Source organism: Sarcophilus harrisii, chromosome 2, assembly GCF_902635505.1.
Source record: "Sarcophilus harrisii chromosome 2, mSarHar1.11, whole genome shotgun sequence".
Lineage (NCBI taxonomy): Eukaryota > Metazoa > Chordata > Mammalia > Dasyuromorphia > Dasyuridae > Sarcophilus > Sarcophilus harrisii.
Window position 1 is genome coordinate 183,389,910 of NC_045427.1, and position 26,050 is coordinate 183,415,959.

Here is a 26,050-nt window from a genome sequence, read left to right on the forward strand (position 1 = left end):
CTAAAACTAGGATAAACAAATAAAAGCGGTTGTTCCTGAAAATATAGAAGTTCATATTTAGAGCATTTTATTAGGCAAGGTTCTATATCCTGGAATGGAGTATGAACTCATTCAATAGATTTTATTGAATGGAATGAAACTGAGGATGGTGGGTAATGTAGGACAGAGGACAGCAACCCTGATCTTTATTCCAAGGGAAAGGGATTAGTAGGATTTTAAAAAATTTATTCCCAGAATCCTCTTCTGTAGAAAAACAGTGGAATTTGAATCAGAGACCCTAAGAGGCCTACATTTAATAACTAAAGTAAATGTGGCAATCCCTTTTCCTAATCTGGCACTCAGCATTCTCAGTAAAGTGGGTCTAATACTTGCTAGAAAAACTATCGAGATAACCTTAAAGCCAAGAAGCCCTGGGTTCAAATCTTACATACCTTGTGACTCTTGCAAGTCACTTAACCTCTTAGTGTTCTAGCCACTTTTCTAATACTGTGTATGAACTGTATGTTGTTGTTGCTATGTATGTGGCTAAAAGATGATTATTTTTTTACTCTTCATGATATTTGAACTCAGGTCTTACCTGATTTCAGGCCCAGAACTCTATCCACAGTCTACCTGTACCTTATAAACTGCACAGAAGGTGCTAATGGGGCTCCTGTACCCTATATCAATGAAATCATAGATTCAGTCTTTAATCCTAATACTTTCACTATCTACTTCTTGGGATTGCTATGAAGAAAGTCTTTGCAAATAGTAAAATGCTATATACATCTGACAATATTATTGTTCTCCTTTATAAATATGTTTTTAGTTGGAAAATGAAATGTACTTTCTTTAAAAGTGGCTTCTTCTCATACTAAATCTCCAAGAGTACCAAGAGCTGAAAAAAGAATCAAATTTCAATTCTGGAAATTACATTTGGTTCATTTAGACAACTACATCACATATTTGGCAGAATAATTTCACAGTTTACTTTTTATCCAGTTAACTTCCAATTTCCCCAGGAATGCAATGTTAAATTTCCCATGATTCTTATTCAGGTGGCTCTCTCTGAGCTTTTATGCTTGCCAGATGTGAAGGAACTACAATTAGAACTAGATGCAGCATAATTCTCCTCTTACAGTATAATGTAAATCAGTTCAGCATTCCCTGAGTCTCTGAGACAGAGGAGGATTCCTATATCTATCAGATGGCCTCTGAACTTTGATACTTGAAGTTAGGCATTTTGTTTTGATTTCATCACCCACAAGTGAACACAGAGAAATATATGTGCAGTAGAACACATTAAAGAGGCAGAGAATAACTTCCCCTTTGGAGACATTGGTGTTAATCACCATCAATACTTCTGTTTAGTCATGAATCAGGAACATCATAGTTAATTGAACAGTCAATAAATATTTACTAAATGCTTAGTATTTAGTATACAAAGTATACTTAGTATACAAAGACAAATGCAAAACAACTCTTTCCCTCAGGAAGTTTACATTGTACTGGGGGAAAATTGCATTCTCATATTGTATGAAGGTTTTTATTAAAACACACACACACACACAGCAGTTACAATGATATGTTGGGGAAAAAAGACACTGACATTGAAGAAACAAGGAAAGCCCTCCTAAAAAAAAGGGGGCGGCGGGGGTGTGTGTGTTAAAATAAGTCTCTAAGAAAACCAGAGATTTTGAGAGGTGACTGAGAGCAAGGAGATCATTCTGAGCATGGTTCAGCTGTACAATGGTATGAAGACAGAAGCATTAGGTGTGAGGAAGAGCAAGAAAAGTCATTCTGTCTGAACCATAGAAAACATGAATACAAATAAGGAAATAATATTGGAAAGGTATTCACAGGACTTTCCCTAGTGCCTAGCACATAATAGGTAATTCATAAATACATGCTGAATTGAATTGAATGCTTTACTTACTATATCATTCTGCTTTTAAAAGCAAATTATTTTTTAATCTTTTTTTTGATCTGATTTTTCTTGTGCAGCATGATAAATGTGGAAATGTGTTTAGAAGAATTGCACATATTTAACCTATATTGGATTATACTTGCTGTCTAGGGAAGAAGGGGAGGGAGGGAGAAAATTTGGAACATAAGGTTTTGCAAGGGTGGATGTTGAAAACTATTTTTGCATGTATTTTTTCCCCCTGAGGTAATTGAGGTTACGTGACTTGTCCAGGGTCACACAGCTAGAAAGTGTTAAGTGTCTGAGACAAAATTTGAACTCAGGTTCTCCTGACTTCAGGGCTGGTTCTCTACTCATTGCACCGCCCAGCTGCCCCTCTATGCATGTATTTTGAAAAATAAAAAGCTATAATTTAAAAAGAGAAAGCAGAGGGAAAAGTACTATGCTTAATCCAAAGAATTGTATCTTTAATTATGAAATTAGAGCAATCTCTAATTAGGGAGGGGGAGCAGGATTGCAATTTTCTATATATCCCCTCAGCTAGACCCTAAGACTAAAGATATTGTTCATGAAAAATGTATATTCTACATTATATTCAGAAATTGTTTTTAAGGTAATTCTTTTCCCTTTCTATCCTCTTTAAATTCTATATTACTCTGCCTTACTTTCAAAGTTTGTCACAATCTTGTCACACACCATATTTTGGGGCAGCTAGGTAGCACAGTATGTAGAGTACTGAGGCTAGGGTCAGAAAGATTTATCTTCCTGAGTTCAAATATGGCCCTAAAACATTTGCTAGCTTTGCAACTCTGGGCAAGTCACTCAGCTTTGTCTGTTTTTCATCTGTAAAATGAACTGAAGAAGGAAATGACATACCACCTCAATATCTTTGTCAAGAAAACCCCAAATGATGAGGGTAATTTGAATATAACTGAATAATAACAAACCTACTTATCCAATCCCATTTCCTAAATCAAGAAGCAGAGAATTCCCTAGTCTACATCCTCAGATTCCTTGAAACATACCATGGTTTCCCTGGCCTGAAATGCCCTCTCCATTTCTTTATATTTCTCCATATACTTTGCATACTTCAAGGCCCAGAGCAAGAATCTCTCCAAAAAGTTTTACTCAGATCCCTCCAGTCCACAACAATCTCCTACTATACAGAGTCTGAACCTTACTACTTAACTTAAAAAAAAACAAAAACAAAAAAAAACTTTGCAGAATCCTCTGTTTTTCTCTGGGTTAGTGGATTCACACACCTTCAAAGAAAGCAGTTTGTGGATTGTTTACCCACAGAATAATTGCTAATGTCATTACAGTCATTTTCTTTGATTGAATCTATTATCTTGAAGAAATAAAGAAAACTTTTAGCTAAATTACATTTGGAGAGATAAGAAGGTGAGTCTATAGGTAATGTTCCCTCACCTTTTCAATTTCTCAGGACATTTCCTGTTAAAAATCTGAAACACAATTACAGGTTACACAGTTCAGTTTGTTCCATTGGGATAATTATTTTTTGAAATGTAATATAACGTATTTTGTATTTAACTTATACTTTAATATATTTAACATCTACTGGTCATCCTGCCATCTAGGGGAGGGGGTGGGGGGAAGGAGGGGAAAAATTGAAACAAAAGGTTTGGCAATTGTCAATGCTGTAAAATTACCCATGCATATAACTTGTAAATAAAAACCTATTTTAAAAAATTAATATAATCTTATCAAAATCTTTTTGGAAAGAAAAATATTATCTAGAATTACTGTCCAAGTTAATTTTTTAATGGCAAGTTTTTAGGCTGTTTAAAGGAAACTGAAAAAAGGATGGAATAGTAAATATTTAGGCAGAGAGAATTTATTTTAATAACTCTTTCAAAAGTCTTACAGTGTAGGGAGGGCAGCTAGGTGGCATAGTGGATAGAGCACCAATCCTGAAGTCAGGAGGACCTGAGTTCAGACACCTAACACTTCTTAGCTGTGTGGTCTGGGCAAGTAACTTAACCCCAATTGCCTGAGGGGGAAAAAAAAGTCTTAGCATGTAGTGCTGTTTAGTAAACCTTTGGAAATTTCTGTGAATGTTGTTTTATTGTTGTTTTATTTAGTCCTTTGTTCCTGTTTTATTGCTAAAATAATAAAAATTGAAATATTAAAACAATTTTATATCTAAATAATTTTTCTATGTCTCAGAAATTTTTTAAAGTAATAATGGTTTGATTTTCTTAAGGAAAGGGACATGTATGTGCAAGAATGTTTGTGGCAGCCCTCTTTGTAGTGGCCAGAAACTGGAAACTGAGTGGATGCCCATCAATTGGAGAATGGCTGAATAAATTGTGGTATATGAATATTATGGAATATTACTGTTCTGTAAGAAATGACCAGCAGGATGATTTCAGAAAGGCCTGGAGAAACTTATATGAACTGATGCTGAGTGAAATGAGCAGGACCAGAAGATCATTATATGCTTCAACAACAATACCATATGATGATCAATTCTGATGGGCGTGGCCCTCTCCAGCAATGAGATGAACCAAATCAGTTCCAATAGAGCAGTAATGAACTGAACCAGCTACACCCAGGGAAAGAACTCTGGGAAATGAGTATGAACCACTACATAGAATTCCCCATCCCTCTATTTTTGTCCACCTGCCTTTTTGATTTCCTTCACAGGTTAATTGTACACTACTTCAAAATCCAATTCTTTTTTTTTCTTTCAGCAAAATAACTGTATGGACATGTATACTTATATTGTATTTAACTTACATTTTAACATGTTTAACATGTATTGGTCAACCTGCCATCTGGGGGAGGGAGTAGGGGGAAGGAAGGGAAAAATTGGAACAAAAGGTTTGGCAATTGTCAATGCTGTAAAATCACCCATGCATATAACTTGTAAATAAAAAAGCTATAATAATAATAATAATAAACTTTTAATATTGAAAAAAGTGATAATGGTTTGATTTTCTTCTTGAACTAGTTTATTTCTCATGGTAATTGTCCTTGAAAAAAAGATGAGGAGTCATATGTCTCCTTTCAGTAGATTGAGGGAAGGGACTACATGTTTAGAATATTGTATACAATGATAGAAGCTGTCATTCTTTTGGATTGGTTTTGATTAACTGATTTTCTTTATAATAAGCATGGGCCCAAAGGAACTGGAAATTAAGTGGATACCCATCAGTTTGGGAATGGTTGAATATGTTATGTTATATATATTATATATATATATAATTATATATATAATAATTATATATAACATATATAATATATATATATATATATTATATATGTTATATATAATTATGAGCAGGCTGATTTCAGAAAAGCCTGGCAAGACTTACATGAATTAATGCTAAGTGAAGTGAGCAGAACCAAGAGAACATTGCACACAATAACAAAAAAATTAAATGATGATCAACTGTGATGGTCTTGGCTCCTTTCAACAATTAGGTAATTTAAGACAATTCCAATAGACTTGTGATGGAATGTGTCATCAGCATTCAGAGAGAGAATTGTGGAGACTGAATGTGGATCAAAGTATAGTATTTTCACTTTTTTGTTCTTGTTTGTTTTTCTCTCCTTTTGATCTGAATTTTCTTGTGCGGTATAACAAATATGGAAATATCTTCAGAAGAATTGGACATGTTTCACCTATATCAGATTGTTTGCTGTCTTGGGGAAAGGGGAGGGGAAAGAAGGGGGGAAATTTTTGATTTTGCAAAGGTAAATGTTGAAAACTATTTTTGCATGTATTTGGAAAAATAAAATATGATTATAAGCATGGGTCCATTAGGAATAGCAGAAGGGGAATATCTAAAAATTACTATAATAAAAAATAACCAGTAAAACCTACTATCAAAAAAATTGCTAGATCATTTTCTTCGGATGTGAAAACCCCAAAGCCATAACTAGGAATCCCAGAACCTGGAGCAAATTCAGTTTATCTGGATAATGTGTGGTAGTAGAAATATTCACCCCTGCAGGTAGTTAAGGTTGTTGTTGGTAGTGGTGGTGGTGGTGATGATGATGGTAGTAGTCCTTCATTCTTTTTTTTTTAATAGCTTTTTATTTACAAGTTATATGCATGAGTAATTTTACAGCATTGATAATTGCCAGACCTTTTGTTCCAATTTTTCCCCTCCTTCCCCCCATCCCTTCCCTCACATGGCAGGTTGACCAATACATGTTATATATGTTAAAGTATAAATTAAATACAATGTAAGTATACATGTCCAAACAGTTATTTTGCTGTACAAAAAGAATCGGACTTTGAAATAGTGTACTATTAGCCTGTGAAAGAAATAAAAAATGCAGGCGGACAAAAATAGAGGGATTGGGAATTCTATGTAGTGGTTCATAGTCATCTCCCAGAGTTCTTTCGCTGGGTGTAGCTGGTTCAGTTCATGACTGCTCTATTGGAACTGATTTGGTTCATCTCATTGTCGAAGAGGGCCACGTCCATCAGACTTGATCATCATACAGTATTGTTATTGAAGTATATAATGATCTTCTGGCCCTGCTCGTTTCACTCAGCATCAGTTCATGTGAGTCTCTCCAGGCCTTTCTGAAATCATCCTGCTGGTCATTTCTTACCGAATAATAATATGTGGTCCTTCATTCTTGAAGAGAAACAGTGACATCAGGAAGGTGATGTCTTGACTTGTAAATGAAGTGAATTGCATAGGTAGAGCTGTGCAAAACTCATCAAATTCCTGTGGCAATAGTCAGGATGATTACAATAACTGCAGGTGCTGGGGGAACAACCTTTAAGATACATTGGGGACAAAGATCATGGAAGTTGGGGAGGATGAGAAACAGAGAAGTCAGATATAAAGTGTTAGGGTAAGTGACTGTAATCCAAGTACTGGATTTACTGGGGTAAGAGAGTGACCTGAATGTTTTTAATGTCATCAACAAAGCTCTAAACAGGATGGGATTAACTGTAAAGGAGGGATGCTGAAGGATGATGTTAGAAAAAGACTATGAAACTGGCAATGAATGTACCAACTCCTTCTACCTCTGTTTGGATTTTGAGAGAAGGAATGATAATCCTTGGAGAGGAAACCAAGAGGAGTGGTATCATAATGAGGAAGTTAGGATTCAGAGAACACCAGAAGATGGAAAGAATATTAGAAGGCTAGAGATAATATTGTTAGTAATAGAAGAGAGTTGCAGAGAGTTCAGTAGACAGGGAAGGCAAAAGGGAATAGAGATTGGAGAAAACTAATACTTATCTTGCTGTGTTGTGAGCTCTATGTGGAGAGGGAGCTGGGCAAAATACACAGGATGGCTTTTCTTCACTGTTTTTTCCTTCTGCCTGCTGACCCTTGCTGATTCCAGATGATGTAGATACCCAAGACATGAGGCACAATGGTGACAGATCACATGGAAAAAAGGATATATTACAAGAAAGGATTCTAACAGCAGTTTGATGGCCAGAAAAAGAAACTTCCATCTCTCTGCTCCACATCAGCAACTGGGGTTTATAAAGTCCCTAAGAATTCTAATATCCTAAAAAGCACTTGGAAATCTAATCATGCTAAAATTTCAGAGTGAAGAAAAAAAGCCAGAAAACAATTTTCTAAATGTATTGACTTCTTCATAGTTTAGTATGCCTATATTGATTCTTCACCACATTCAACCAGGTTTTTTTGCAAATAAACAATGTGAAATCTGAATTGTTCTCCCCTTCGAAGAAGTCTAGTCCACTTTTCTTTTAACTTTCTTGTTGAAATTATAGTTCCAAAGTAGTGGGAATCTTATTCATTACCTGCAAGGAGAACATTTTCAACTGAGTGCCAACCAACATTTTTGCCTTATTCTTGAAGTATGGCCTCTGGGGACACCTGGATGGATTCTTGCTTATTGTCCAACTCTGCCACTTGCTGGTCACCTTTTTAAATGCTTTCCGCCATTTACACAATCTCTTAACAGAGCACCAATGGAATTCTATTTAGAGCCAAAGATTTTTGAGTTCAATGTGTTCTACAATTTCCAAATAGAAAAGTGTCGAGGTTGTAAATAGGATTTATATGTTGGGTAGAAGAAAATGGATTTGATCACCTTTGAGAGGCCATAATGATTGCTACATGTTAAAAATATTACTGCTGTGTTTCTACTGGGCTTCTATACCAAAGAGATCTTAAAGGAGGGAAAGGGACCCACATGGGCAAAAATGTTTGTGACAGTGGCAGTTCTTTTTGTAGTGAACAGAAACTGGAAACTGGGTGGGTACCCATCAATTGGAGAATGGCTGGATAAGTTATGGTATATGAAAGTTATGGAATATTATTGTTCTTTAAGAAACCACCAACAGGATGATGTCAGAAAGGCCTGGAGAGACTTATATGAACTGATGCTCAGTGAAATGAGTGGAACCAGATCATACCCTGTAACAAGATTATCTGATGATCAATTCTGATGCACATGACTCTCTTCAACATGAGATGATTCAAACCAGTTCCAATTGTTCAGTGATGAAGACTTTGAGCCATCTACTCCCAGAGAAGACTGTGGAAACTGAATGTGGTTCACAACATAGCGTTTTTAGTTTTTGTTTGCATTTTATTTTGCTTTTTTTACTGGTTTGATTTGATTTGTCTTGTGCAGCATTATAATTGTATAAGTACGTGTGCATATACTGGATTTAACATATTTCTACTACATTTAACACATATTCCACTACTTGCCATCTAGGGGAGGTTATGGAGGAATTGGAACACAAGATTTTGCAAGGGCTAATGATGAAGAATTGTCCATGCATTTTGAAAAATAAAAAGCCTTCATCTAGAAGAACAAAAGGTCAAAACTTTCGAGGGAACTAATGAAAAAAAAAATCAAATGAAGGCCTAGCTGTACCAGATCTAAAACTATATTATAAGGCAGCAGTTACCAAAACCATTTGGTATTGGCTAAGAAATAGACTAATTGATCAGTGGAATAGGTTAGGTTCAAATGACAAAATAGTCAATAACTTTAATAATCTAGTGTTTGACACTAGACCCCAGTTTTTGGGATAAGAATTCACTGACAAAAACTGCTGGGAAAATTGGAAATTAGTATGGCAGAAAGTAGGCATTGACCCACACTTAACATTGTACACCAAGATTAAGGTGAAAATGGGTTCATGATCTAGGCATAAAGAATGAAATTATAAATAAGTTAGAAGAACATAGGATAGTTTACTTCTCAGACCTGTGGAGGAGGAAGGAATTTGGGACCAACTAGAGATCATTATTGATCACAAAATAGAAAATTTTGATTATATCAAATTGAAAAGCTTTTGTACAAAACTAATGCAGACAAGATTAGAAGGAAAACAATAAACTGGGAAAACATTTTTACTGTGAAAGGTTCTGATAAAGGCCTCATTTCCAAAATATATAGAAAATTGACTCTATAAGAAATCAAGCCATTCTCCAATTGATAAATGGTTAAAGGATATGAACAATTTTCAGATTATGAAATTGAAACTATTTCTAGCCATATGAAAAGATGTTCCAAGTCATTATTAATCAGAGAAATGCAAATTAAGTGGTAGTAGATACCACTACACATCTCTCAAGATTGGCTAATATGACAGGAAAAAATAATGGTCAATGTTGAAGGGGATGTGGGAAAACTGGGACACTGATACATTATTGGTGGAATTGTGAATACATCCAACCATTCTGGAGAGCAATTTGGAACTATGCTCAAAAAGTATCAAACTTTGCATACCCTTTGAACCAGCAGTGTTACTACTGGGCTTATATCCCAAAGAGATCTTAAAAAAAGGAAAGAGACCTGTATGTGCAAAAATGTTTGTGGTAGCCCTCTCTGTAGTGGCCAGAAACTGGAAACTGAGTGGATACCCATCAATTGGAGAATGGCTGTATAATTTGTGATATATGAGTAATATGGAATATTATTGTTCTGTAAGAAATGACCAATAGGATGATTTCAGAAAGGCCTGGAGAGACTTACATGAACTGATGCTGGGTGAAAAAGAGCAGGATCAGATCATTATATACTTCAACAACAATACTATATGATGATCAATTCTGATAGACTTGGCCCTCTTCAACAATGAGATAAACCAAATCAGTTCCATTTGTTCAATAATGAATAGAACCAGCTACACCCAACAAAAGAACTCAGGGAAATGAGTGTGAACTCCTACATTGAATTTCCAATCGTTTTTGTCTGCTTGCATTTTAGATTTCCTTCACAGGTTAATTGTACATTATTTCAAAGTCTGATTCTTCTTGTGCAGCAAAATAATTGTATGGATATGTATACATATATTGTATTTAACATATACTTTTAACATCTTTAACATGTCTACCTGCCATCTGGGGGAGGGGGTGGAAGGGAAGGAGGGGAAAAATTGGAACAAAAGATTTTGCAGTTGGCAATGCTAAAAAACTACCCATGCACATATCTTGTAAATAAAAAGCTATAATTAAAAAAAAGAAGAAAAAAAGCTTTTAAATTACTGCTGCCCTTCTATTTCAATTTTTCCTAATTAAGTTACCTTTATCAGCTCCACTTGAGGGTTCAGGATTTTTCTGCCTCTCATATTGGTGCTCCAGCAGCCAGAAGAAGCAATAGATAGAATGTTGTTGAAGTTGGTCAGAAAGACCAGAATTCAAATTTGGCTTAAAACACATTAGCTGGGCAAGTGACTTAACTGATTGTCTCAAGTTCCTCATCTAGAAAATGAGCTATAGAAGGAAATGGCAAACTATTTCAGCATCTGTCTATGCAGACTCCAAATAGCATCATGATTTTGACTGAAAAGACTGAACAAAACCTGCATTTTAAGTATAATGAAATTATGTTTTAAACATTATTCAAGTAGCAGTTGCTTACCACATGAACTAACTGGGAGATTTCTCCCTTTAACACCCTCAGCTTATCTTTGCACACTCAAATGCATAGCACTTCCAACTCCGTTCTGTGTCTGGAAATCATTTTCAAATACTACTTTTAAGATTTAGCTCCAGCACTTGTTTTCTAATAGATTTTCTAAGTATTGTCTGCTTACATATTAGACTCATCCCTCAGCATAATGCCCAAACACTGAGAAATGCCTGATAACTGTTTATTTAGACGACCCCCCTTTTTGAACCTCCCCAAGGGAAATCATTTTTTTTCCAATTCTCTTCCCCCACTTACCACATCCTCCAATTTAGAACCATAAAACAGTAAGTGGGTAAGTAGATAATAGGTTGCTGCCATTGGAGAAAGAAACATTACCCCTGGAAGCTATATATTATCATATCAGGGTAACAGCCAGACAGGCTGGCACCCACCCAATTGTGGGTCTTTCTTCATTAGCATTTTTATTGCCTTTTTCCCATAAATTTTAGGACTTCAGCCCAAGAATAAACAAGACCGGGTTATACCAGGTTGTTTTAGGAAATTCAGAGTTTATACCAATAGGAGAAATAAGACCCTTGGAAGTTACAGTAAAGCAAGTTTTCAGTTTTAAGTCATAATTTCCTAACCTCTAACCTCTGAAGACTAGAATGAGATGCCCAAAAGCGTTAATAAGATCTTCCTAGCTTGGGGCGGAGAGGGGGAAAAGGGAGGAAGTATGTCAAAAGAAGCAATGCCTTCGGTTCCAAGTGAGATACAAATATGTAATTGTATCATATGAATAGCATACTTAATACTGTACAACGTTAATACTTTGTTTTACCTGCTAGGGGGATGAAAGATGGCTTCTTGAAGGTGCCATTTTAGTTGGTCTTAAAATTTTGCTTTGTTTAGAGGTTACTGGGTAGAAGTTAAGGGATATGATCATTGCTTCTTCAGTTTGAATGGACTGAGAAATGAGCAAATCAAGTGTAAAGAACATGCTGGACAGTAACTCTGGGCCCTACATTAGCTTATGAAAATTGCTAACATTTTCTAAATGCCAACATCAATGTTTATTAGACTAGCTGTGTTTACACTTGCCCTGTAAAACTGCCTTGATCGCAGGTAACCAAGTTAATATTTTGATGGTTTTTTTTAACAGATGCTGTGACCTACTGTCAAGAAAAATGTTTGATCAGACTTAATATTCCTATTCCGAAGGAATTATAAAAGCTGTTGTGGCTGTCCTTGGCCCTAATTGCCAATTAGTTTCCATGCTATTTGGCCAGCCCCATTTTGGTAAAAATAAGCTTTGACTTATATGACTGTTCTTACTCAGAAGCCAAATCTAATTTCTGCAGCAAAGTAGAAAGTAAGATTCTGGAATTACAAGACCCAAATCCAGATACGATCCTATCATCTAGCACTAGCATAATTTTGCTTCAGTTTGCTGAAGGCTTGGGCTTCAGCCCAATCTGTTCTCCCCTAACCTTAAAAGAATTCAGGGACTTTGGGTAACCAGTTTTGTTTGGTTTTTTGCTTCTCATCACTATCTAAAAAAGAACTGACAGCAATTACCAATTCTGAATCAGAGCAAAGGACAATCTGCCAAGTATAACAGGTTCAAGGTTCTTTGGAACCTATGAAGAAATGCTAACTTTTAAGATAATCTTAGGATTTCAAAAAACAGAAGTCCAACAACTATTACACTTGCCTAAAGTATCCTCTCCAGGAACCCACTTTTAAATTGGGAAGTTTAGTGCTTATGCTATATCAAGACTTGATAGGTTACAAATTATCTCCATTTAAAGAAAAATCTAGCTTTATTCCCTAATTGATAATCAAGTATAATAATTGTAGGAAGCACATAGAAAAATTATCTAATATCACTTAAGAGCTCCTAATAGTTCAGAGTAAGCCTTACAACCCAGAATGTAGTCACAGCTTCTATTCTACTTTCATAGTCTTACAAAAAACGATAGAGTTGGCTAGTCTAAAGAGGTCTAATGGAAATAAGATATAAGTAACCAGTATCCAGGAATTATAAAACACATTTTACACAAATAAGAATGAGGAAAAAATTTTGATGTGAACTAATCAACATTATTCATCAGAGTATCTGTTTTGAGTCTTTTCCTTTGTTATTGAATTTTTTTACCTTTTGTTGTCAACACAGTATTACTCTTAAATGGAAAAAGCGGTATTTTATCAAAGAGTCTAGAGTGCGCATAAACCAGAAATTATGAATTAGTGGAAAACAAGACTTTTATTGAATTTTTATTCCTACTAAATTCCAACTAATATGATTGGAATGTTGAGTACATACTTGAGGGAATGGCGGGGGAGGGGGGGGAGGAGGGAGTAGCTGCTGGGTAAATAAAGACTTCTCTTGAACAATTTCTACAGTATGCATTCCTTTCTTGTTTGTATCAGGAAAAATTAAAACAGCAGAGAGAAAAAAAAAAAAAACAGCAAAGATAGCCATGAAGTATAATTCCAAAACAAGGGAATAGGGGAGAGAAAAGGTATTGCAGTGTTAAACAGGGAAACTTTAACCATCTTATGTATTGATCTAGTTTTCTCACTTCCTTCTAGTTGCATCTTTTGCTAGTCTTCGAGCTTCAGTATTGCCTTCTACTTTTGAACCAGCAGGTACATATTTCTATTAAAATAAAAGAATATGTTGAAATTTAATTTATCTTTGAGGAAAAATCTCAAACACCAGACTTAGGCAGAGTTGGTATTCACAACATTGTAGAAATGATCTAAGTTCATCTCAATATACTGAAAGGGAGTGAATGACTTTTCATACTAATAGTTTTCCTTCGTGTTACCAACTATGAAATTTTAACATTTTAAAAGCATGCATCTAAGATCTCTCCTTTTCTTTGGTACATTTTTAAAAAAAGCTCACTCTAACTTAATGCCATTTAAATAGAACAAGTGAAAATTGGCTGTACAGGGTAGTCTCTTTTAAAGATAAGATCATATTGCTCACATAAAAAGTACAATTATTAAAGCCTGGGTTTTTAAATGGCTTGATTAAATTCTTAAATTATTCATATTCCTAAATTTTTATATTACAAGGATTCAGTGATTTCCTGACCCCCCAAAATTTATTTTAAGTCTTTTAGTGTCCTCCTTACATACAAGCCATTTTGAAGATTTTCCAAATTATACTTTGAACTTTGATTTCTAGATAACCATGTTCCCTCCTTGTGCTGTTAAGAGAGAATTCCCTATTAAAATTCCTTACCCATTCGACATTCATGTCCCTAGTCATAGAATCCAATTTGGCAAATTGCTCTTTGTGGACAACATCTTTATTTTTACTTGTTTTCCAGTCATTTGCTTTCCACTTGTCAATCCACTCGTTCATACCTGCACATAAAGTTATCTTTCCTTATTTCTATTATTAAATTGGGAAAAAACCAATTTCCCCCCACCAGAGACTACATAATTAAGGAAAATTCTGTCCATATTAGTATATAATTAGAATTAAAGATGATGTTTTCATTTTTTCCAGCCAATGTCTAAATACTTATTTTTTAAAAAATCACTTATTCCTCAAATTACCTTGAAAAACCTTATGTAATTTCATATAGGACTACTAATAGAAAAGTTTCAATGTAGAACAACAGTAATAATCTCTATCCCAATAAAGCACCCACACACATACAAAGTTAGCTAAACCAACTTCCAATGACAAAGGCCATTATTCAAGATCATAAGGTTAGATTTGGAAAAGTTACACCTAGGAAAGATCAAGCCAAGGCCTTTAATAAATTACCAACAAAAATATACTTACTACTGGTAGCTCAAATTCAGTTTTCATTGTATGTGGTATAAGAGGCAGAGATTCTCTCCATTTTAAGGATGTAAAATATAAGTTTAGAATTCAGCCAGGTCATGTAGCTGATAACTACAGGAGTCAATTAGGATTAGAACACAAAGTTCTACTGCTTAAATTTAACTTTTTAGTATTTGCAGTTTTATCTTTATTGGTACACTCCATCCATTAAGACTCTTTTACAACTTAAGAGAAAAAACTCTTAAAGAATCCAAATATTATATATCCATTGTTTCCCTTATTTTTAACCCTTGGAAGATTATCATATAAACATTACTGGGAACTTACTTATTTTTGCTAATGTTAATAGGCTTTTGTGTTCATCCACCACCTGTCATGATCCCTCCCTTCCCCCCATCCATGGGCTTGGAAATCTTAAAAGGCACTGCAATTTCTCAAATATATACAGATCTAAATCCCACCAATCTCCTTTCTCACTACAGTGCAGCAGTTTGGGACAGGAATAAGAGTAATGATTTTGGAAGACCTGGGTTAATACAAATAGATGAAGTGACTTTGATATTTAATGGAGAAAGGTCCAGGAGGCTTTGATTAGCCAAGGAAAGGAAAATAGACTAGAGATCCTCCTAGTTATTTTAGACTTAGAATCTCTTGAGGATGGATTTACCAGTTTTGCTAAGCTTCTGGAAATAAGTGAACTTGTTTTCTCCACTACAGAGACACCCATGCGACATGCATCCCCAATAGTAGTACAACTTACCTTGAGTGATAAGTTGGTTATCTGTGCACACAGTGATTTTGTCCTTATTTTGAGCCTTTGCTTGCTCAATGCCTTTTGTAGCTGCCTTGAAAAAATAATTAAGGCATGAGATTCACCATTTCTACAGTCAATTAGAAAGGAATTAAAAATGAATATTTTTGAATGTAGGAGTTTCAAGGCACATTCCCTTCTCTAGCTCTGTGGCTTTTGATTGTGAAAACTAGCATTAAGTTTACTCCTGTTTTGTTTCCCTCCCTTGCCCCTCCCCCAGTCAAATATGGACAATACTTGGACAATGTATACCCCCATAGTAATTGTGAAATGTTGTTTTAGAAATGGGAATATAATTATGAATTTAAGTACCAAAGGTGGAAATTAAAAGGTTATTTAGTAGTCCATTTACACATCTGAAATGTTAACACATCTTCAACATCACAACTTAAAAGCAAAGAAAGAAATTGCAGGTGAAAAAATGTTCTGGGGACAGTTTTGCTAGTTGGAAATGAAATCACTTCAGTGTTAGCTTATTAACATTTCAATATAATCTCAAAAGTTATCAGTATTACTTTAGGGAACCAAAACTTACATAAATCTTGTGATAGGCTGTTTGGAGCTCTTACATTAGGGCCTAGCTGGTTTTTATTTTAACAGCGTCCAAGATGTGATCTTCATTTACCAGGCCGTGTGCCAATGGCTTTTATGCTTCTCTAATTTATAAGGCAGTTTTGCAAGTTACTTCTGTATTTCCCTTTACAATCATTTCTGATAATTGTTATCTTATGCTAGTCTTATGCTAGCTGCTTATATACTTAAGGAATGGAGTCATGAGGGGAATCATAGCAAGATATAATTTTGACACAAATTTACATCCTAGAGGAAACACCAACATAGAAAATATTAATAGAAGGTAATTGTTCAGCTCTCATTCCCTTCACAGGGATAACCAATAAAAGTATAATGTCAATGCGCGCTTCAAGTTTGCTAAAGCTTGTTTCCAAGTTAAAATTAAGAAGGTTTCTTCACCCTTAACTTTCTGATACCATTACCTAGATGTAAAATGATTAAATTCAATAAGGATAAATGAACTTAATAAATGGTGGCCCAGTAAATAGGTGGCACTTGAAATTACAAATATTAAGAATTCAAATCCTGCCTTAAGACACTTAAGTTTTCTGTGATTTTAAGCTATTACTTAAATCTTTCTTAAATTAAATTTCCATTTTTGTAAAATGGTGATAACCTGTAGTCCCTTATAGTTGTAGTGGACAACACTTTTTGCAAATATATATAAATGCTAGCCATAAAACAACTTCTCAGGTAAAAAGATCTTGCCTCTTTGGCTGTGGACATTAATGAAACTAGTAATTTTTCAGCAGCTGTTTATTTTTTAAAATGGAATAAACCAGGACTTAAAGATCAGAGTGCAATTAACTTGTGAAGAATTTTAGAATTTTCTTAACTATAAACATAGTATTAGTTCTCAGTTGTTTGTCTTTTAGACATAGCTAGAAGCCCCTTTTCTCTTCCTAAAGGTCAAAACTTTTAACTTACTTTTTTTTTAAAATTTAATAGCCTTTTATTTACAGGATATATGCATGGGTAACTTTACAGCATTAACAATTGCCAAACCTCTTGTTTCAATTTTTCACCTCTTACCCTCCACCCCCCTCCCCCAGATGGCAGGATGACCAGTAGATTTTTAACTTACTTCTAATGATGCACTTTGATTTGTCTGTCGTCCAGAAAATGTACTACTTGTGTTACTACAATAACAAAACACAGTACAAAACCAAAACAAAACACATTAAGATATACCAGACAATAACATTTTGAATTTTAGAAGGTTAAAAAGATTAACATAGTAGGAAAACCGATTTCATGTTCTTAAAGTAAGCCTGCTGGGAATTTCATTTTACCTTATGTTTTCTAAGACTATAAGTTGGAAGTGAATTGAATTTAAATGAGGAAGGTTTGTGCAAAGTCACCAGTCTCACTCTTCTGGAACAATCTGGATTCAGAGACAAGAGGAATCAGGGCACCTGTAGATAGTCCTGGATGCAGTGGGAAACCTTGGCCTTTAAACTAAAATTTTTCCAGAATCTCAGTTTGAGACAAGGTCAAAACAATGATTAAGGTTAAGTAAGAAATAAGACAAAGAATGTATTTTAATTTAAAACTTAGTTAAAAAACAGCCACCACCAATAAACTGAAAAGTAAATCTGCCGTATTTTAAGCTAAGGAGTTAATTTCAAACCAGGAGATTTCCTTCGTTATACAAAGAACTCCAAATCCCTCATTTTCCCAAAAGGACTCTATTCCTACACAAAAGTAGGATTCTGATTATTCCCAAACCTTTAGATTTTGACTGCCTACTCAACAGTTCCAAATTAAAAACCTGCAAATCATTACACTCTTTAACCCATATTTATAAAAAAGCTTAAACTGAAATGAAATGAATTACCAAAATTCTCAAGTGGTTCCATTTAAAATGATTAAAGTTCTGATCAAACTTTATTTAAAAGACAAAGAAAACACAATAACTTGTTTTTGCAATTTTAAAATGTATTGACTTGACACATAAAGAAAGAGAAAAGGGGAAGTACAAAGGCAAAAACAGTTCTGTAGATATAATTTAAACCTAATTCCAAGCAACTTTTATATAACTCATAAATTAATCTGACAGGAATCAGATATTGTCAACCAGAATTCAAGAGAAGATAGCCAATATAGCAAAATATTAGTCTTTAGTCAAAATAAGTGAACTGTAGCTCATAGTGCCATACAGCAAGTCCTGGGGTACCCAAGGAGGGTGATGGGAATAGGGTTTATATAAAATACTAAAAAGAGAATAGCAAGTCACCATGTGGAAAGAGTTAGGAGCATCTTAAAAGTTTTGCAAATTAAGTTGTTTGGTATAACAAGCAAAAGTCCACAAGAGAAAGCTTGGGGATCTGAGGGTAGCATTTGGGAAATTTACAAAATTGACCGGAGGCTGCTAAGACGGAGGCTGCTAAGGCGCAGGCAATTCATTGGCCTGGTAAAAGGGAGATAAGTGAGGTCTAGTAATGTTGGATGATAATGGTCCAAGATTATTATTGCAGTCCTATTTTATATTGCTTTAATGATTTCTCAGGCTACCAGGAAATTGGTAAATGACTTGCAAATCTAAATGAAAATAAGTTTTTACTATTGGTCTTCCAAATTTTTCTCACTTATTAGTAAAATGTACTGAAAAAGGAAGATTTTGGAGCTTGCCTTATGACTTTCCCAAAATTAAGTCTTTAAAAATGTTCTCATTTGTAGCTTTTTGCAAGACTATGTACTTACAATTTATGGTTTGGTCCCCAGCAGGTACCAATACCTCCTTGTGCTCCTTCTCTTCCATTATTTTTGCAGGCACCTTTTATATACACAGTTTCAGGGTCTGTAAAACAAATTTCTGCAGTGTATTAGCCTAAGTGAGACTTTGGGGGCAAATTATTAACTACTGCATTGTTTCAATATAGACTTGCACAATATGAAACTATATACACATACCCCAGAATGCCCAGGTCATGCTGACCCCAGAAACCTTCCAAGGAATCCAAAGATTGATGTAAGTAACATTGTAATCAATTTATGTGCCTTATTAAGAATCTCACTATGTGCCTGCCAATGTTTTATTTTCCTGTTCCCTGGTTCGAATCCTAGATAATGTGTAACTAGGGAAGATTAAAGGGTTGTCACATAATTTGACTTTTTGCCATGAATTAGTAAACTTCTAAAAACTTAATTTTGAGTTCTGTTCTTGATGAACAAGACACAGCCACACCCTTTCTGCCACCCAAGTCAGACTTGTTTCCAATTTCCAATTTCAATTCTTTAGACTTCCTTAAAAATCAGTTTGCAATTACACCCCTGCTGAACGTTAAAATTAAGCCTATTTTAGACACATTTTCAGGCTAGTAAAATTAGGATCCAGATCCCTATTCTCTCAAAAGGAAAGCCCAAAGGTTATCTAAAACACATCATGACACAGATGCACAAAAATGATCCATGACCAGTCTCCATCTGACCTAACCACTTCTTAGTGGGCTTCTTACTCCGGCAATGATTTTGATCAGCAAAATCCTTAACCTTTGTGGGAAGGTTTTTTGCTTAGTATTGAAAACCTAGAAGAACTCAAAACCCATCTGTTGCACTTAACCTTGTTCAGATTTAAATAACATTTTTAAAATTAGAAATAGAAGTTAGATAACCTGCAAAAATGTTTTTACTTTTAATCTTTGACTCTATAACCAAGGAAAAGTCTCAAGAAACAAGGCAAAAAAGCTGAACAGCAACCTATCCCCTATTCTATTCTGAGAAGAGAACTTCGTCCCAGTTGTCTCCAGCTAAGCATCCTATTACCATCTTTATTCCTTTAGGGACCTACCTGATCCTTGGTATGGTTGCCCATACTGGCTTCCAGAGCTTCCACTCTGACAGTCATAGTAATAGCTGTTTGGAGGGTACTTCCAGCTCATCTTCAGTCTCTACAAAAGTTTGATATGAAAAGAAAGTAACTGATCTTCAGAGAATGGAAACAGTTTTAAAAGCCAAGAAAGCTGGTGGGTGGTGCTGCAAATTACAACCCAGACTCCGCCTCCTTCCCCCTCTCCCCCCTCTTTAGTCGTGAAAAGAGCATTTTGTTCTATCTTAGTTGCGTACAAAATATATTTGATGCCTCTGGGCCATTTTTATGCCTAGGCCAGTTTTCTGTCTCCCTAAGCTTTTCTTTCCTAATCTTTTGTCTTTTCGTATTAATTTATGTATTCCTTTAAGCTTCAGGAGACTACTTGGTGCTAGTAGTGAATACAAAGACATGCCAAGGGAACACACCTTTTCCTCCAGGTATTAACAAATTAGAAGCCTTACAGAAAACAATATTTGCTGAGGCTGGGAAACTGCTTAGTAGTATCTACATATACTTCTCCTTAGGGTAAATCTCTGAAGGCACAATGGAGGAGGTTTGCTCTTGGGGAAAAGGGTGAGTAAGATTTAAATTTTAATTTTAATTGACAGGAGAGAAGGCTTTCCAAGGAAAGAAAATGAACAAGTGGTTGGTTTAATGGTAGGAACGTTTCTAGAACCCAGTAGGTACTTATTTAGAATTAAAAGAGAGACTTGAACAGTTTCTGTGTTCAAAGACCTTACGATCTATTGGAGGAAAAAGTTATAATTTTGGATGATGGAACTCATAGATTTGCTTTAAGAAGTTATAGGAATAATTTTTTAAAAATGAAAAGATGTTTCCTTTGCTAAAAGTTTGAATAAATTTTCTCCTACGACATTGTGTTATGTGGGGGTGGGGGGTTTGTTCTGACTGAAATGGCTCTGGTGACCCAACCAAAGAGAAGCTGAAACTATATGCCAGTTACTTCCAAAGCACAAAGTCTTTCTCAATATTTCCATGAAGTGCAAAGCTCATCTTTAATTAACATGTGGTTTTTCATAATTCAGAAATGAAAAGAGATATCTTCTACCAATGTGGTTTTCATTATTGTTGATTTTACACAGACCTATGATTTCAGTAGAATAGGTAAATTCCTTGTGAGGAAGCTCGCTTTCACCCTGCATATCAAACTTCCTCTGCTACTTTATAGGCCTGGAGTTGTTCAGGGTCCCATCACCTGTCTGTCTGACACAGAACCCAAGTTCTCCTGATTCCAAGTCCAGCTGCCAATCCATTAAGACACACTACCTTTCCTCTAAGATCATGAGAAATGAGAAGCAATGACACTCTATACTTCCGTTCCTCTAGTAATTACTAGGTGATCAATTCTTATCCTGGGCTGATCATTGTCCGCTTTCTTCTGGAGTCCTTCTGGCAATAAAAGTACCTCCTTTGTTTTGAATGAAAGCATGTGTTGATTAATATAATTCTAATACTCTCAAAATTGGAGATAGTGTGAGAAACAAGGTCTTTCTTTGCAAAGCTCAGCAAAGATAATGCTATCTGCATTACTTCAGATTTGATCTCATCAATGCCTTCTCATCCTGCCCAACTCCTGCACCCATATTTTTGTTGAGGTTGAGAAGGGGGACCCCAAAAGTCCCACACCAGCGTCACGAGGTGTCTCTAAAGAATTAAGGCTTGAACCCATCTCCTAGTTAAGGGGCAAAGTTTATTAAAAGCAATGTGACGCCATTACTGAGTGGATTGAATTCTAAGAGAATCCAAAAAGGCTAAAGCAAGGAAGTACTTACACAGCTTTCAATAATATATATGTTAATTCTATGATCTAAGGGTAAGGCTGGGAAATAACCTCCAAATGAATTAAGAGTGGCCTACAGATAAACTGAGTGTGCTCAGTTTCCTGAGGCAGATTCCAAAGCCAGAAGACCAAGGACTCATTAGGACAGAAGTCCCAAGGTCAGGGGACCCCAAAATCACATTACATCACTTTCACATAAATATTCTACATGCTAGTCACCCTAGCCTCTCCCTCTCCCTAGAGAGGTTGGATGATGACGTCAGGGAGCTTCTATTTAAGGCAGAGTCCCAGGGCAGCTAGGTGGCACATTGGTTGGAATGCCCTTTGAGTCATGAAGACTCATGTTTCTGAGTTCCAATCTGGCCTCAGACACTAGCTATAAGTCACTTAACCCTATTTGCCTCCGTTTCCTTATCTGCAAAGCAAACCACTTTGCCAAGAAAACTTCAAATGGGGCCACAATGAGTTACATAACTGAAAAATGACTCAACAACAACAACCCAGGCAAACATCTCACAATTTCCCACCTGGCTACAGAACTTCATCATATCTCCAGCCCTTCCTACCTTTCCTTCCTCCACTTCACTTCCCCCAGTCTTTTTTTAGCTCCTTTTTACATATCTGCCTATTAAGATTTTGAGTACCTGATAGATATGTACTATTTTTTTTGCTTTTTTTCTTATCTCTAGCATTTAGTACGTGTGCCTGGCACATAGGAGGCTCTTAATAAATGTTTATTGATTACTATAATGGGATAAAATAAATTGAGTGTGACTCTTGTAAAGATGTCTGATAGCTTGAAATATTAATCCAAAATACTTAGTCACACTTATTGATTAGCCAAAATTTAAGAATTATTATTGAATAAGCAGTACAGGAAATATTTTAGATTTGGTGATTCTGGCTAATAGGATGTTTGTATTTATTTTATTTGGCTTTATTTTTATGTATTCCATTTGATTAAATATTCTAATAATTGACATTTGTTAATATTTTTCCTTTGGTGTATTTAATCATAAGTGATGTATATTCTTAGAGTCTGATTATTTTCTGGAAATTGTTTTAAAAAATAAAGCCTCATTTCACTAAATAAATAAATGTTTTTTGACTGACGACTATTTTGAGAAATTAAAAAAAAAATTCTTCCAGGGACCATTCTCTGAGCTCTCCTTTTGTGAGAATTATAAAAAATTTTAGAGGTTTATCTAGTCTGAAGTCTACCTTGTGCCAGAGTCTCCTCCACCTATCTCACACAAATGATTATCCAGCCTCTGTTTGTAACAGTAGCAAAAAGCTTACTGATTTATAGGAGTATTTTATTCCATTGTTTGACAGGGTGATCAGAGATGAGGCTGGAATTATATAGGGTCTTCAGTGCTAGGTTAAAGAGTCTGGGCAGTGGGATAATCAGGGAATTAATGATGAAATAGTGCCAAAACAAAGAGAAATCTCTGGAACGAGGAGGATCTGGATTCAAGTTTTGCCTCTGATAAATTTGGGCTATGTTTATCATAGTAGTAAAGCCAGTTAACTGTACAGTGCTCCTAAATCACAAGTCTAAACACTACCCCCACAAAACCCGGTCCATTATATCTCATTATGATATGGAGAGGACTCCTGAATTCCTGAAATTCCATTACATTTTCTATTCGTCATGTTCTAAATTAGAGAGACTGTGTAAATATTAGCATAAGTGGCTCTATATTGGAAATCTAGATGACACCCTAACAATCTAGGTAAGTTCCCTGGTCATAAACTTATATCCTGTGGTTGGTTGACAATTTATTACACTGGATTGCCCATTGGTTAAAGAGAAGGCAGAGAGGAAAATATATGGGGAAGGTATTGGAATGGAATGTTCCCCTTCCCCTTTCCCCCCAATCTATTTCTTTTTGATGCTTTTAAAAATAAAAACTCACTGGAAACTTCCAACAAACTGTGCTAATGGCAGGGATGGGAAGGAAAGGTGGAGGTAGAAGTCAGAATTCACTGTGTTCCCTCACTCCCATCCATGGGTGAGGCCTTGGAAATGGTGAAAAGCAACAAAGCTATGTAGCATTGGAAAATCAGGTGAGTAGCCACTTCCTCACAGCAAAAAGAGTGATTGCAAATCCACTAGAACTACTAGAAGTGCTGGACTTTTAAAACTACCTGGAGGTTTCAGCCCCATTGAAGCTTCCCCTTTGCCCCATCTGTGCTGGCGACCCAAACCCACCCACATCTCTGTGGATCTTACTATGAGTGGGTGATTCAGTTTCCATTCTAGGGTATTTTGAGGTCCCTTGGGCTTTCTTAGTTTAACTGATTGGGGAAGCTGTCTTAAGTAAGGGGTACTCTTTACAATGATAAGGGTAGACTCATTAACCTTTAAGATATCATTTATTTCTAAATCTATGATTAAATCACTAATTGGTAGCTTTATTCTGACTCTAAATATTATCAACTATTAACAGGAGAGACAATGTGGCATAGAAGATAGAATGGTGGGCCTGAAATCAGGAAAATCTAGATAGGTTAAAACCTGGCTAAATCACAACGTCTCAACCTGTTATAAAATGAGGATAACAATATCTGTAACACTATTTATATAATTTTTTGAGATTCAAGTTCAATAGAGATAATGCAAACAAAGTGTTTTGCAAACTTTAAACTACTATGCAAATATTATTTACATTTCCTTTGGCATCAAATTACTAAAATTGTATTAACTTCAACATCTTTAAGATTGCTTTCAGCTTTACAATTGTATAACTCGTCCAAAATAATATAATTTATCAACGCCCATATTTCCATGGTCTGCTATCCGGAAGTTCCCCAGGATTTTCCTCCCTACCCTAGTCCTAGAAATCCCGCTCAGACAAAGCGCGCAATTTATAATTAGTTTTGTGTTGCAAGAATTCTGAATAAAGAGGCACACAAACCCTGGCTGAACAGCTCAAACTTCCTCAGGGGACTATATTCATCTAAGCTTTCTAGACGCCGATTCCTCAGGCTACTAGCTGTAGTACTTACCCTGTAAATCTGTACAAGATCTTTTCTCTTAAAATACTAAGGTGCTTTCGGGAACTCTAAGGAGGAAGTGAGTGGAGGCGTATTCTCTATTCCAAAAATTGTAGCCAAAGTAAACAAGATTGCCGGTGGCCACTTATTTTTCTTTTATGAAAGGGAATTGGCTATATATATGTTTTTTTTTTCTTTTAACTGTGACTGATCCATTTAACCCGCCTCACAGAAAACAATGCAGTCACAAAAATAAGTTTAAATTAAACGCTCTAATTTTGCAAGTTTCCCGGGTAACGATTATCTACATTGTCCGCGGGGAAGACTTTATTGGTTATGGCTTTGTTTCATAATTTATATTCGGGCTCTTTAACTTTTAAAATAACGGCTTAGCTTTGCATAGACATTACATGTATTTATATTGCATCATCTGTTCTACCAATGAAATGAAAACTGAGGGCATAGACTGTTTGCCTTTGCATTTTTTTTTTTTTTTTTTTTTAGAGAGAGGGAAGGGGGAATCTATCCAATCTATCCTCTAGTAGTCTAGCAGAGTGCCTTGCAAAAGGGTGTTGATTGATTTGAATTGAATGAAAAATAGAGGGGAAAACATCCTGAAATGTTCAGAATAAATTATGCAGTAACAGATTATTACTGATTACTCTATTAGAAGAATAAGTAACATGATCTTTATTGGATTAGAAACATTGTTTTAAATGTGCTAATTTTGCATTAACTTGATTGGCTTCAAGATATTAAAAGTGTATGCTGTCCAGGGTGAATTTGAGTTTTGTAATGGCTCTATTAAGTTGATTAAATATACTAGAATTTTCGTTTTCACCAGGGAACCAAACTATGGAGTAGCACAACAGCTAGCCAATCAGGAGGATTTCTGAAATCCAGGCATGCTTGTGAGTAAACATTAACTGAACTTGGAGACACCTGTTGAAACCTATCTTGACCTGGTCATAGAGACCTGCAGATATTTTGGTTCCTAAATTATCTAAAGAGCAGCAAACATCCTGCTTTCCGATTTGTTGTGCTTGCAGATGTCTTCTTGGACTCCCTCTTTCCGGACATTTCCTTCTATTGTGTTTCTCCCTTAACTGGCTTCCTTGCACTGTCATAAATAACGTATAAATACCCCACTCTTTTCCCACTTCCTTTAAGCTGAGAAATTGTCTCTTTTCTTCTTGCAAGCTGCTTTTTCTCAGGCAATAAATGGAGTTATAATCTTTGTAAACTTTGCTTTGACCATGGCTCATTCCAGAATGAATTTCTCCATTTTAGCAGTTCACAGGTGTTTTTATTTTTTTTACATGTTTAAGATTTTGAGATAATAATCAAACAGGCTCAATCACATAACCTATCTGACCCTTCTCAGCTTCTGTGTACATTTTTGGTACACTTTGATACTAAAAAGTATTATGTGAATGCAAAATATAATTATTAGGACAGAGATTACATGTCAAAGTTCCCATGTAAACTGAGGGAAGAGA

General features: G+C 35.4%; 1 protein-coding gene across 2 annotated transcripts; it reads right to left on the reverse strand.

Annotated features, from left to right (window-relative positions):
* Positions 1-12,993: 12,993 nt before the first annotated feature.
* On the reverse strand, positions 12,994-19,909 carry LOC100935350 (ribonuclease H1). Of its 2 annotated transcripts, none has more exons than XM_012539902.2 (6): positions 19,730-19,884; positions 18,643-18,754; positions 17,024-17,078; positions 15,316-15,400; positions 14,001-14,125; positions 12,994-13,406 (listed from the first exon to the last, which is right to left on the reverse strand). In XM_012539902.2, the coding sequence occupies exons 1-6, from the start codon at positions 19,818-19,820 to the stop codon at positions 13,326-13,328; spliced, it is 549 nt and encodes a 182-aa protein (XP_012395356.1). In that variant the 5' UTR covers positions 19,821-19,884; the 3' UTR covers positions 12,994-13,325. The 2 variants fall into 2 exon arrangements, with proteins under 2 accessions (XP_012395356.1, XP_012395357.1); XM_012539903.1 differs by having other exon boundaries at positions 13,146-13,406; positions 18,643-18,739; positions 19,730-19,909.
* Positions 19,910-26,050: the final 6,141 nt, after the last annotated feature.